A 13,966-nucleotide genomic window follows, 5' to 3' on the forward strand; every position below is an offset into this window, starting at 1 on the left:
ACCCTTTCCTGTGAACAGAATGCAAATATCCAGTTGATATGCAGCCATGAAGACCTTATGCACATCAAATGAATTAACGTGTGGAAGGAGGAAGGAAATTTGATCTTGCAATGATTACATATTAACAATATGGTCTAAATTGTTCTAACGTTAAGTGGGTTTTAAATTGACTATTAATCTGAACAATGTCATGGACACAATAACAAATGGAAATGTTTTGTACATAGAAATCTTATAATCTTACATGGCTTTGAAGGACTTGGGAGGGGGCTGTAATGTAGTTTGAAAATCAATTAATTTCATTCTCTAAAGCGCTTCAAGGAGTTTTTTTTTAAGTGAAAGGCTCTATATAAATGCAAGTTGTTGACAAAGAACAATTAGTGCTTATAGTAAATTAAATACATTTTAAATAATAAAAGTAAATTGCGGAGTCCTGAAGTATATGCAAGCGAGAGGATTTGGATTAGATTCCCGGGTGGGGCAAAACCTAAGGCAAGTTTCCTTACTCTACATTCCTCTGTTTACCTAACAGTATGTAGAAATCCAGTTGTTAGTCGATTGGCGGATCACTTTTCCAGGGATAATCATTCTTTTAAAAATACATATTGGTCACTCAATCCACGACAGTTTGTGGGACACTGCTGTGTGGAATTGGCTGCCGCATTTTGGCCACAGTCAACTCACTTTACAATATATTCTGCGAAGCGCATTATCACATCTCAACGACATAATAAGGAGTTATATCAAATGCAAGGATTATGATTATTTTATTGTAAATATGTGAATTTCTCAAAGTACAGGAAAGGGTCTGAAGGGGTGGCAGAGGGAGCACATTCTGTAAAAAGCAGTTTATTATTGAAGCAAAATATTCTTTGATGCTGATAATTTCAACCTCTAGTCTCAACGACCATCTGTGAATGGAGTGAGCTTTCATTGCTTATCACAAAGACTACTAGTTTTTACGGTTTCTCTTTGAAGCCATCTCTTTAAATTCCTCATTAGCAACCAGCTAATGAGGAAGCTAATCTGATCATCTTCTCATCCCGTTGTCACATTATTCCACAGCATGTATAAGTTTGTTAACAATATGTCTTATGTCGCTTCATTTGTCCTCCATAAATAGTCATTACTCATTATATTATTTATTATTCTATCCGTTTAATTACCGTGAATGCATCATTCCTGTGGCTTATTCCTCACCAAAACACTCGGGGGGAAATGTCCCAATGCCCCATCTGTGGCAATGTCTCACATACCTCTGAACTCTCTATTTCTAGCCACTTCTGCTCTTCTCTCTTTATGTTCTTCTGCATCTTCCTGTTCTCCAGTACTAACATGATCTAATTCAATACTACTTGCACACAAGACAACTTGTGCTTAAATCCCTCTACCATCTCTTACAAGATTCTTCTACAGGATTCTTGGCAGATTAATTAAAGGTTAATCTCAAATACTATTTCATACAGCTTCCAGACAATTATCTTCAGTCCATTTCAAGCATGAGCAAGGTTTAACTTTGTGAAGAGTTTTGGGAAGGTGTAAATTTCAGTTAAGATCTCAAAAGCTGTTTCCCAAATAGTTTGCGGTAATTGGTACTCTAATTCAATAAGGCTAAAATGTGGCTAATATTGCAGTTCCAGAGGATAGCAGCTGGGTAGCTGGGTGTATGCATTTCATTATAGCTAATCCTTTGGGTACACTTTTACCGCACATCTATTTCCTCTGTTTAGAAACATCTGAAGATGTGCACATTGGGAGCAGCTGCTGGATTTTTATTTGATATTTGAACAAGTGACAAACCAGACTGAGTCTCTGCCAACTCTCCAAACCCAGATTGTGAATAAATACTTGGCAATGAACATTTGGTTTGGTATAATGCTTTATCACATCAATGTTTGAAAGCATTAAATACAATGAGTGCAGTGGTCATTATGTATGTAAACAGCATGCCCAGTCTGCACCAATAATGTTCCACAAACAGCAATGATGAATGATCAAATTTAATCTATTTATATGTCATCAATTTGTCATTCACGTCACCAGCATGGAAGTTTTTTTTTAAATATACACAGCAAATGCCGATATTCTACAAATCAAGTTATTTATAGATTAGTGTTAAACACACAAGGTGCACAAGCCTCCAGAGAAGTTTAAATGATTGATTCAAAGTTTCCGATAATACAGGCAACTACATCCAACAAATTGTCTATTCAGAGTATCTTTATGAAATATGAAGACGCATTCAACAGAAAGGCCCAGAGACAAGTTCTTTATTCCTATCTCCTCTCACCCACAACCAAAGGGGTAGAATGGAAACAATAATTTATAATGGCCCAATTTAAGTTAGACTTATGAGACACTGTAAAAGTATCATGACTTTTTGGTCACTTGTATATGACGCACAGCATCATAGGATTATTGAGCGCCATGCAGTAGGTTTGCTTTTATGTAAGCAGCAATCAAATGCCTCCGGCTCTCCCTGGGAGCTGCAACACATCAATAGCTTTCATACTACTTCAGAGTTACTTTTAGTAGAAAACAATGGTACACAAAATATAATCAATTCATTTTACAGTATATGCTGTGAAGCGCTTTGACACGTCTCGAAGACGCGATAAGGCGCCTCATCAATTGCAAGTATTATTATTACTTTTCCTTTCATGAGCATTGCTAAGATTCCCTGAATCAGAATTGCACTTGCAAACATAATTGTCTGATATAAATATCACCAACCTGCAGTTTGTTTTATGGTTGAAATTACTGTGTATAAAGCACCTTTTTTCAGTACAATTGTCTTTTGAGTTAAGGAAAACATTGTTTGGATGAGTTTCCTAACGCTGTATCCCTGAAGTAGTTAACTAATTTGTGAAAGAATTCTCAGCAAGGGCGTTCGTGTGTAGTACGGACTTGCTGTGTGAAAGATAGCCTTGCCTGTGGATTCTTAATGGGTGTTCGGGTGGGTGGAAAGCTCTTCCCAAGTTCAGCTTGGTCTGAGGGCAGGTATAGAGAAATATTCCAACAGATTAGTTTACAATTTGAATTTTTTTTTTTACTTGTAGGTAGAACAGCACATCTTGCAATATCAGTCTGGTACCTTGTTTAAACAATTCTATTCTTTAAAAGGGTTCAACACTGGTAGTGTCTAGATTCAGATGGCTTCAATCTTTTTCTACATAGAATGTACAGCACAAAAACAAGCCATTTGATCCAACTAGTCCATGCGGTGTTTATGCTCCACACAAGTCTCCTTAACATTGACAATCCTAAATCAGGAAGATTTAAATACATACACACACCTTGCATCAAAGTGCTTCACAGGGATGGTTCAGATGCCAAGCAAGTAAGAGAAGGAATATATACACATTTATCTATAGAGAATCTCATAGAATCAGCATGTAGAAATCACATGGAGGCAAACATAACATCATTCTAGCGAAACAGCCCAAAATATTTTACATATTTACTAAACATTCAGATTACACACAAAAATTACACCCCTGTACTCAAAATGCATTGACTTGATCCTTCCTAAGCAGCTTTACAACAGCTTAAAACAAAGTTGGTATGTAATTGCTTACCTCATTAAATAGATCTTGGAGCAAGTTAGGAAATTGTCTGAGTTTTTAAACAGGATGAATTTGAGACAGTCAGAGGCTTTGCTATAATAACACTGCCGTGGGACAATTTCCTAAGAACACAAGTTACTGTATCTTGGTTGAAAGTTATCCCAGTTGGGTGGATAGTATAGTTACAACTCATTCATCTGTTAGCAAAATCAATAATAGGCCAATAATTCAGATTTAATTTACCAGACTCCGGGTTCACAGGATAGCTGGTTGGGGACTGCAGCATGGAAGCACTCTTTCAAGGTTGGGATTAAATCAGTGAAACCCATCTTCTTTACAATTATTAGCCTGGTTTGATCTGGAGCTAATGGGCAGCCAGAGCAGGTGAGACCACTGGACAAACTAATCTCCTCAAAACTCACAAATCTGTACTTAATTTCAGAGGAAGCTACATCCCTCAGGCTGCCTTCACTTGAGTACACATTTAAATCTACTTACAACAACAAATTACATTTGTAAAGTGCCTTGCAGTCAGGAGGACATCCCAAGGCACTGGACAGTCAGGGATCTGCAACCGAGCTGGTGTTTGGGATCAGGAGGGGGTAGGAGGGTGACTGAAGGCACGGTTGAAGAGGAAAGTCTGCTATTACAGATAAAACGGGAATAATAAGTCAATAAGGTACCTCAATGCATTGAGTTTTGCAGCATTGTTGCTCCCCTCCCCCACATGAATGGCACTGTGTAAATTGTTTTGCATACTATTTATTATGTTATGGGCCTAAATTCAATACAAAAATCCATGCATGAGCCCATAGGCCCAACTCTGCTTGATCCAAAACACAATTCTCTCACCAGTGGCTAGAAGATCAATGTTGTCATACCTGAAATTAGTCCTAAACACCTGTTACATGGAGAATAAGCACCAGTATGTTGGGCTGAACGGCCCATTTCTGTGTTGTCCCATTCTACGTAACCTCTGCTCAACTAAGAATGCAAACAGGCAATTCATTCCCTGCATGCTTCAAGGTAACCAGTAATTAGTAGATGTTAGGTGATATCTTCAGCAATCAAGAAATATCAGTGTGGAAAATCAGCACAACACCACTCACTGCAATCAGATGAGAAAACACATGCTGTACAAATGTATTTTGGCAACTTTATTTTCAGCCTGGATTTCACACAAATATTTTTAGCAGAATAAAAATTTGGAGAAATCCAAGTCCCTTCCCCTCCCCTCATTTTCTCCCCTTTGTTACATCTCCTGAACGATGTCTCTTTTCCTTTGGTATAACTCCACAGGTGCACTCTGTACATAACCATCCTTCATGTTTAAACCCAGATAGTGTTGCCGTGAAATTTGACAGTAAAGATCATCATTAAAATTCAATCCTGTCCTCATCAGCAGTGTTCAGCGAAGTTTTCGGCATTGGAACCCAGGCTGATTTTCACCCACACGCTCATACACCCACCCACTTACCCATTCACACATTGGAAGAGCCAAAAGTCAGCATCTTGAACTTTTGCTTTTTGAGGAATTTGTGCAGTTATCTGACCTGCAAGATGGAATGATACCCTCCTGCTTTACTGGGAATCACATATTGCGAGTAGAATCTCTCTCTTCTTGAGAGAAACTTGCCGAACTCTAGCAGTGCAGAGAGTGTAAAATGAACGACAATAGTTCCTTGCACATCATTTTCTAAATGAACTCAGCAATTAGAGCATGAACAACAACCAGCATAGAAACTGGCTTCAACAATATTGATTTTAGAGCTGGGATTACTTCTACCAAATGCCTGACTGATATATGCATTGCTGTGTTTTAACTCAAAGTTTAAATCTAGTGACGTTTGAGATATAAAATGACAATTCATGATCATGGATGAAGAAACATGACATAATTAGTAAATCAAGGTTTCTTTCCCAGAGGAAGAAATCTGAAACACAACTGAAAACAGAAATACCCAAATACCCAATTACAATAGCCTACCGTTACCATAATTACAACTGCCTGAGTTATGGCAATACTTTCACATCTGTGATAATGCCAGAAATTCAAGTCATCAGTAATATATTGTTTATTGCAGATGGACACAGCTTTTGGAAGAACCTCAAGAGCAGCCTCAAATTATTTCTATAAACACTGCATGCCAATGACCCTCAAATGTTTCCACATGTAAATTTAATTCGTCGAACATTAATCCTTTCCATAATAAAATGAGCAGTTATACCCAACACAATAACAGAAAATCAATCAATTAGATAGTAAGATTCATTTCTAGGATTTCATTTCATGCAAGTTATACTTGTCTTGTGAATGAAGTGATTTCAGACCGCTATACAAAAATCACAAGATTTAATATTTTACACCTTGAATGTGAGCACAAGCAAACTAAAGGGGAAAAAAGACAACCCAAATATTGTAATATTTAAAGGATCCAAAAAAATACTTTAATATGGATGATGCAGGTAACATTCTCCATGTACTGTATCTCTAATCTGTAAATAGTAGCGCTTTTCTTTACTTCCCAGGGCATTTTAGCAATTTTTTTCACTTCCTGGAATAGCTGGTGCTTCGTAACAATAATCAGAAATCCATAATTCACAAAAGAGGTGCGATATAGTATGTTTTCTGTACAATGATGTGTTTTTTCCCCCCATTTAGGGGGAATACAGAAATAAAAACACTGAATTAACAGAACATTTTACAAAGGATGATATTTTAACATTTAGTAACAGTTGCTTATAGAAGGAAAACAACATGCAAAAAAGTTACCAGTAACAAGCAGGTATGGCTATGTAATCATTTCAGTAAAGATTTTTGAAGGACTCAAATATGCAGAAATTACAATCACCCAGGTTTTTAACAACTACGAGATAAATATGAGTAATCCCCAAGCATCAGTTTGTTTTTCTATTACCAACTTCATGTTCCGCTTGCTGCCGAACACAAAACTGTTGTTAACATTCCCAAGCTTTAATGGAACAGGACAGTAACAGTGTTACATTTTTTCCACAAAAATGTCTTCTGTATCCCATAAAGAAATCAATATTAGTCAATAAATTCTACCGGAGTGTTTTTGTGTACAAAATGTAAGGTGTTACTTCTTTTGATAGTCCGTAGATATTTTTCTTCTTTTAAGATGGCCTGATTTGCTGACCTTCCAAAATTCCAAGCTTCGGCTTGTGGACGAGTTCGTTTGCTTTACAGAAGGTTTCTGTTTCCAAAGATGTTGTCGGGGTCCACAAAATCCTTGACAGATTTCAGCATCCCCACCCCGACGTCAGAGATGCTCTCCCTCAACCAGCGCTTCCGTAACTTACCGACTAGAAACAAAAAAGGGACACAGAATGCATGAGCACACACTGGTACATTGAGAGCAAATCAATCTTTTGAAAGTGGCAAATAAATACTGCGTGATAAATGTTTTGATTCAGAAGAAGAGAAATGTTTCGTGTTGATGATTTATTGAGCTCGCCAGATTCTCAAGCTCATTAAGCTCAGCGCTCCCCACAGGAGAGCTGCATAGGTTCTGTGCAAACAGGAGAATTTGCATGTAGAAAACTGACATACGAGAAGGTTTTAATAAAAAAAAACTTATGGACCTGAATCAAACCAGCATCTTAATCGACTGCTTACAACAGTGCTGATATTTCTGGGAGCTGTACTCTTTGATCACCAGCGTTAGATCTCTGCCTGAGGTAATTTTAACATTATAAAAAGGGTCAATTATTTATGCTCATATCTCTATCGTAAACCAGCACATACACTTATTAAACAAATCTAGTCAACTTACTTGAATGCTCTTAACCCCCCTCCAAAAAATTCAATGTGATATTTTGCACAGTTATGTCTGCTCCGTAGACACCAAGGTAGGTGGAAGGTAATTTCTGAATTGTAGATACTTTATTCAGTAAAATCTTCTGTATTTTTATCCAGATAGCTACACCTCATAGAGGGTTTGCTTTACAAGACACCTTCAAAATTACTCTATTCACTGCACAAACCTATTCTTGGAGGAGCTCGACAGGTCAGGGTAATGAACGATGATCATTTTGCTCTCGTCACGGGCGCGTACATAGCGATAAGTATGTTGGTTGGAGGTAATTGTCCAGAAAAGGCTGTGAACAGTGGCTGTCTAGTTGGAGCATATTATCACTAGTGTAGGGTGTACAAACTGCTAACTTGCATGTCTGACTACCCGTCTCCAGTGTATTTAACTCCATATGGAATTGCACTGACGTTTGAGTAGCCAAGAAATAAACATCTCTGCACACAAGCTGAAGCTGCTCACATAGCTCTGAAAACAGAAGGTACTTGGAGTGGATCATTAGCTTTGTCAGAGTGCTAATTGACCCATCCATCTTGTCATATTTCCTCAGTTTATATTTTTATCATAGTAAATCCAATATTCATTTGACTAGTGAGCTGAAAGAAATGGGTCACGTGGCTAACATCTTTGCAATCTTGCTTAAATTTTCTTTAATGTTTCACCTTTGATGGACTGAAAGTCACATCCAATTTCATTGAAAACAGGAAAAAAATAACAACCTGAAAGGTGGTTGAAAGGGAAATGATTAAAATGCAAACTAACATTTCTAATATATTCAGTTATGGGAATGAACTGAATATAAAGAATGCAACTAACGTTGGTTAAACAAAACTTTTAAATAAAAGCACTTCCCTGAATCACAAACATAAAAGGAATTTTGCATTTGAAAGTGTAAATCTCCCAAAATAACTAAACGTGACCAAATTCCCAATTAAAAAATATCCACAATAATAGTTTCCTCAATTTTTTACAACTGAATTTGAATTAAGTGTTTTTTTAAAAATCCATTGCCTTGATTGCTGAGTTTTTCCATAAACATTTTATTTTACAAGTGCAAAATGAACACAATTTAACAGCACACAATGATTAGCAGCACCAATACCAAGGCTTTCCAAACTAATCTACTACTTCATGGTCCTTCAACATATGAGAAGCATCATAACTCATTCTATTGGTGGTATACAAAAGTAATGGCTCTTTGACATTTCAACACACCAGTAATGGTGACAAGAAAACTGTACGTTTTCAGAAACTTTCCAGAAGAAGGAGACGATTAGGATTTTCATTCTCTATCCAAATTTGTAGCAAGAATTACATCAGAGAAAAACAGTTACCACCATTCCCCAGGTCGGTTTTGAACTTGAAAATTATAGCTACTTTTTCCAGATTATAATCAAATCAAATTTTGATGCACAAAGCATTTCTCCTTTAATTCTGTATCAATTATGAATACACCAACATGCCCAAACTTAACAGAAAAACGTTTCTAGAAATCATTCCAAGCTATATTTAGTACTAACGTGGGAAATACCCAGTAGTTGTTCTCAACTAAAACTATACAATGACTGTGGTAGTGGAATGAACCTTGTACTTTCTACAGGCTTGTTTTAGACGGCATGTTTTGATGCTCAAAACACCAGTAAAAAGAGGTCCATCTATCAATTTGTAACTATAAGCAGACAAACTAACCTTCCTCTTTCTAGATAGCAAATAGAGCCATTATTAATCACAATTACAGCCAGCGCAAGGGAAACTATCATTTTTTTCTAAAATAAATGACAGTTAAATGCTCAACAGAGAATACCAAAGCAAGCCTCAAGGTCAGTAAATAAAGTGGATAACAATAACATTCAGCAGAGTACTGAATACTTTTTTTCCCCCTGTTACTTGGTCTCGCATACAATTCTAGGGTAATTATCTGTTGACTTATAATAATAATGCTTGCATTTAATATAGCGCTTTTCACATCTTCAAGACGTCTCAAAGCGTTTCACAGAATATACTGTCAAGTGAATTGACTGATATTTGTGGGCGAAATGCAGCAGCCAATTGTGCACAGCAGGTCCCACAAACAGTCGTGGATTGAGTGACCAAATTATGATTGTTTTTTTCTTGAGGGATTATTATCAGGGGTGGTGAAGTAAGGAAACTTGCCCGAGGTTTTGCTCTGCCAGGAATCGAACCCAGGTCTCTCACTTGTGAGGCGAGTGCTCTAACCACTGAGCGACAGGACTCTTGACCACTGAGCTACAAGACTCCTGATCTCATACTGAACTCCCATATTCCAGTCATTTTAATATCATGCTTGCAGTGGATTTAATCTACTACAACAACAACTTGCACTTATATAGTGCCCTCCACACAGGATAGTGTCTGAGAGCGTTTAATCTAGCTGTGATTGAAACAATATGATGTACAACATTTATTTTTTTTGAAGAAACTGTCACTCTTTTATGGCTTGGCTTGTCCTTGGTTCAGAAGGTTGTGTGTTCAACACACTCCAGCACAGTACTGGGGCAGTACTCATTGTTGAAGGCGCCACCTTTTGAAGGAGTCATCAAGCCAAAGCCTGTCTCCCGATTTAATTGGATACAGGTCCCATTACGCTACTTGAAAAGAGATGGGAACTTCTCCTGACCTTCTGGTCGACAAGCCTCCTTCTGGCTGTTTAGGGGACCTCTCCAACACAAATGGTTTCCTATCAAAACAATCATTACACTTGGCAGAATATTTATCTGTGAATCATTCTTAAGACTTTGGCATGACAGTTGGTTACAAAAATGCAAGGTTTTTTGCTTTCCTTTACCTTCACTATTTCAGTGAAAACAGCCCCAATTTTTCAAACCTATCCTCATAACCCATATAATAATAATAATATCATCCCCATAATTGCTATTTCTTACAACACCCAATGAAGGAAAGTGAAAAATCCGGGCTGCTTGCCTGCCTATGTAATGCTTGCTTGCCTATGTAATGCAAAGAAGGATAGTTCACAGCAGGATGTGTGGAGCAAGCCACTGGCATGTAGAATTTACAACCAGGAAAATGTATTTGTTGTAACGTACAAGCAATGTACAATAAAAAGATCGAACATTTAAATCATTTTTTTAAAAACTGGTTTACATGTATGATTTAGCTGTGGTAATCAATCTAGTCAATTTCAATGAAAATCTTCACACAAAAAGAAAAAATGAGTGTACTTACTGGCAAATTGGCTATTAAATGCAAGTCAAATGCTTTTGCTGAAATGCAAGTCAGTTGAGAATGTGACTTAAAGCATACAATTTAGTTTAAAACAGAATTCCATATCATTGCATTCATCAATGGATTCCAACAGCGCAAATTCAAAGATAGAATTGATATAGATTAGTTAAATTAATAAAATTTGATCATTTAACACTAGCAATTCATCAATATATTTAGTCACGTTGATTTCAAATTGGGTTACATTGTTACATCAGTTTCTATTTAAATTTGAATACATTTAACTGTTTTTGCAGATTGCCAAGATTTACATGAAAGCTTTTACTTCAACTACAGGTCTAACTATCTGTAATCATCATGTCTAAACATAATTAAGGTTATGGATGAAAACAGATTGTGTGGTCATTTCTTCTGTTGATCCTTTCATAACAAATCAAGGCAGCCATTCATTTAACTGCTTTGCTCCCAATCCTGCTCTAATTGTATAAAGTTTAATGTTTTCTAGTTCAGTAAGACTTCCAAGTATTATTCATCCATGCACTTTTCTAAGCCTATCAGACCAATATGTTGCTTCTGCTGTATTTATTTACTCAAAGCGTCGATTGAAACAATTCCACTGGGAACAATCATGTTGACAGGCTGTAAGAAAACAGCCAATATCAGTAACCAGAAACGTGCAATGTTCAAAAACAAAGTAACTTGGGATTTTGAATGAGAAAAATTATTGATAAATCATAAATATAGGTGATATTGCTAAATTGGTCAAGATACAAAAGAACACCAGAAATGCTAGTTGGCTAAAGAATTCCAATCAAAATATAGCTGCTGTAAAGAGAATCAATACCCGACTAAACCTACCTAGTTACAACCCAATTCAAAGTCATTTCTAAATGGTAAGCTTTTATGACATGAAAACATTGAAATATTACTGTACTTCCCATCCATCCAGCTTAGTAAAAAACAAGTAGTTCTCATAAATGTTCAACATAAAAAGTTGTGCATGTTCATCGGCGGGTAATGTTGGAATACAGAGCTATGCAGATCTCAAAAGATCCAGATTCAGTCACTGGTAATTAGGCGGTACAACAAGGTTCACATGAGCTGGTGGAGAGAATGATGATATGTCAGGGTTCCTGCTGCTCAATACAATTCAGCAGATCATGATGAATTAGTACAACAACAACAACTTGGATTTGGATTTATATAGCACCCTCCACGCCGGACGGCATCTCAGAGCGCTTCACAGAAACAGATCCTGGGGCCGAGCAAGGAGAGGGGGATCAAAGGCATGGTCGAAAAGAAAGAAATTAGTAGGTATCAATATGTGGTAAGGACAGGGTCTGGCTTGACTGGCAGAGTCCTCTGGACACTCATCCTATCTCAAATTTGACAGGCCATTTGAACAAGGTACTGAAAGACTTCTTGTGATCTTGGAACATTAGTGAGAAGAAAGAAAATGGTGCTCACCTCCATGGTGATGGGAAAGGCTTCCTCCATTCTCAAGTATCTCTTCTCTGGCTGCAGCCTGATTGAACAGTGATTCAAACAAATTAATGATAATCAACAGATGAAAATCAACACAGAAAACACAAGCCAGTTTTGATTCTGAAAAACAGATCTTTGTGCAATCCTTTCTGAATGGTTTACCATCAGTTATAGCCATTTATAATGTAAAATGCATTCTTTACCAATGAGCATTTGAACCTTCTTGACAATTTTTTAAAATCTTCATTGTAATGTATATGGAAATAGACGAATCAAAACAGATCACTTCATTGCTTTTCTCAGTTTACGAGTTAACATCTTAAATTTACAATCCATAATATCTAAAGAAAGAGGTTATTTATTATTGTGTTAAGAACAAATACGACAACAAGAAAAAAGCACTTCAACAGAATTACCTCAATTTGATCATATACATGAATTGGGTCACTTAAACCTCTGTAATTAAAAGCGAAGTAGAAATACACACATGCTCCAGCATCGTAGGTTTGTGTAACTCTGGAAGAGAAAGATGGTAAAAAGAATTATGCTCCCGACAGTCTCACCATTACCTTACTTTTATTTGATGTGATTCTTTCTCTACATTTAAAAGTGTATCATCTGAAATTTCTTACAGGGAAAAATCAAAAAGGGAGAATAGAAGCAGCCTTTCAAATACAGAAAATGTGATGGAAGGATGTTATAAGCAACGCCCAATAAGAATTTCTTTTCACCTTAATGACAGGTTTTTTTCCCACAACCTCAAATAGCACTTCCCACATTTCTAGTTTCAGGTTTTGCCCAAGAAATGAATTGCTACTGGAAACTCCCAATATGAGCAAAGAGACTGGGTTGTTACTGCAGTGCCAGCCACGTTATAACATTCTTTGTTATAGTTCTGGTTCATTTAGAATGCTACTCCCATCCTAAAAATGGCAGAACTAAAGAATAACCCAGTTCATAAGTTTGGCACTAAAGTCGCTTCCTGCACTCTGTGCCACTTGGACTGTATAGGATGTGGTATTGGCAGCAAAAGTGACCAACCTGAAATGCACAATATGGCCAATTTCTGGGTCATAAAGTTGCTTTCTTTCAGTAAATTTCAGTCGAAACAAAGTCTACCTAGCTAGTTATTCCCAGGTTAGGATTACCAATTGTACATTTCAGAGGATAAATACAAGACAGATGAATTCGCTGAATGGTATGCTTGGATATTCCAAAGATGGTAAATTACATAGAAATGTAGGTATCACAGCACAGGAAGTGGCAATTTGGCCCAATGCGGCTGCATTGATGCCAGCTCTTGCTACTCCACTATCATTATCAAGTAATCCATACCCCTGCTCCTTTCCCATTCAGATTGTTCCTCTTCAAATGTTTCAAACTCTTGTTTTAAATGTTATGATCCCAGCTTTAGTAGCTGCTTGCAGCAATGCATCCACTTTTAACTACCCTACCTTTTATCTAACCTCTCTCTAATGCTTCCTGTGACATTCTGATCTTGACTTTATGATGCATCTTATAGGTCAGATAAAAACTTACCGGCATGTAGCAAGGGGAGGAAACTGGACACCTCTTTCTTTACACTCTCTTACTAGTTTCTCCTTCACATTCCTGCAGAGATCAAGCACCCTAAAAAGAACACATTTGGATTAAAATGTTAGTACTACTGATAGGTCTCAACCAGGAAATATCCCAGACATTTTTTCCATTCAAAGGTGTAACTATTTTAAACCGTATCAATTAGCTATTGCTGCTTTATCATTAAGAATTTTTAAACAGGTCAGTAAAGCTGAACAAAGCTGCACAATAATATTTATGTACCATGAACATTTTTACTTTCCGTAATGTTACTATCTGATGTTAACATGGCAGTATGCAAGA

General features: G+C 36.9%; 1 protein-coding gene across 1 annotated transcript in view; it reads right to left on the minus strand.

Moving 5' to 3' along the window:
- Nucleotides 1–5,623: 5,623 nt before the first annotated feature.
- Nucleotides 5,624–13,966, minus strand: part of agps (alkylglycerone phosphate synthase) — a 56,248-nt gene continuing 47,905 nt past the window's right edge. Inside the window, exons 17-20 of the mRNA XM_042336352.1 lie at nucleotides 13,625–13,714; nucleotides 12,502–12,601; nucleotides 12,068–12,125; nucleotides 5,624–6,890 (exon numbers count right to left, since the gene is read on the minus strand). Of these exons, the coding sequence (XP_042192286.1) occupies nucleotides 6,769–6,890; nucleotides 12,068–12,125; nucleotides 12,502–12,601; nucleotides 13,625–13,714 (370 nt within the window). The 3' untranslated portion in view covers nucleotides 5,624–6,768. The remainder of the gene's footprint in view (nucleotides 6,891–12,067; nucleotides 12,126–12,501; nucleotides 12,602–13,624; nucleotides 13,715–13,966) is intronic.

Source organism: Callorhinchus milii, unplaced genomic scaffold (genome assembly GCF_018977255.1).
Source record: "Callorhinchus milii isolate IMCB2004 unplaced genomic scaffold, IMCB_Cmil_1.0 Scaffold6, whole genome shotgun sequence".
Lineage (NCBI taxonomy): Eukaryota > Metazoa > Chordata > Chondrichthyes > Chimaeriformes > Callorhinchidae > Callorhinchus > Callorhinchus milii.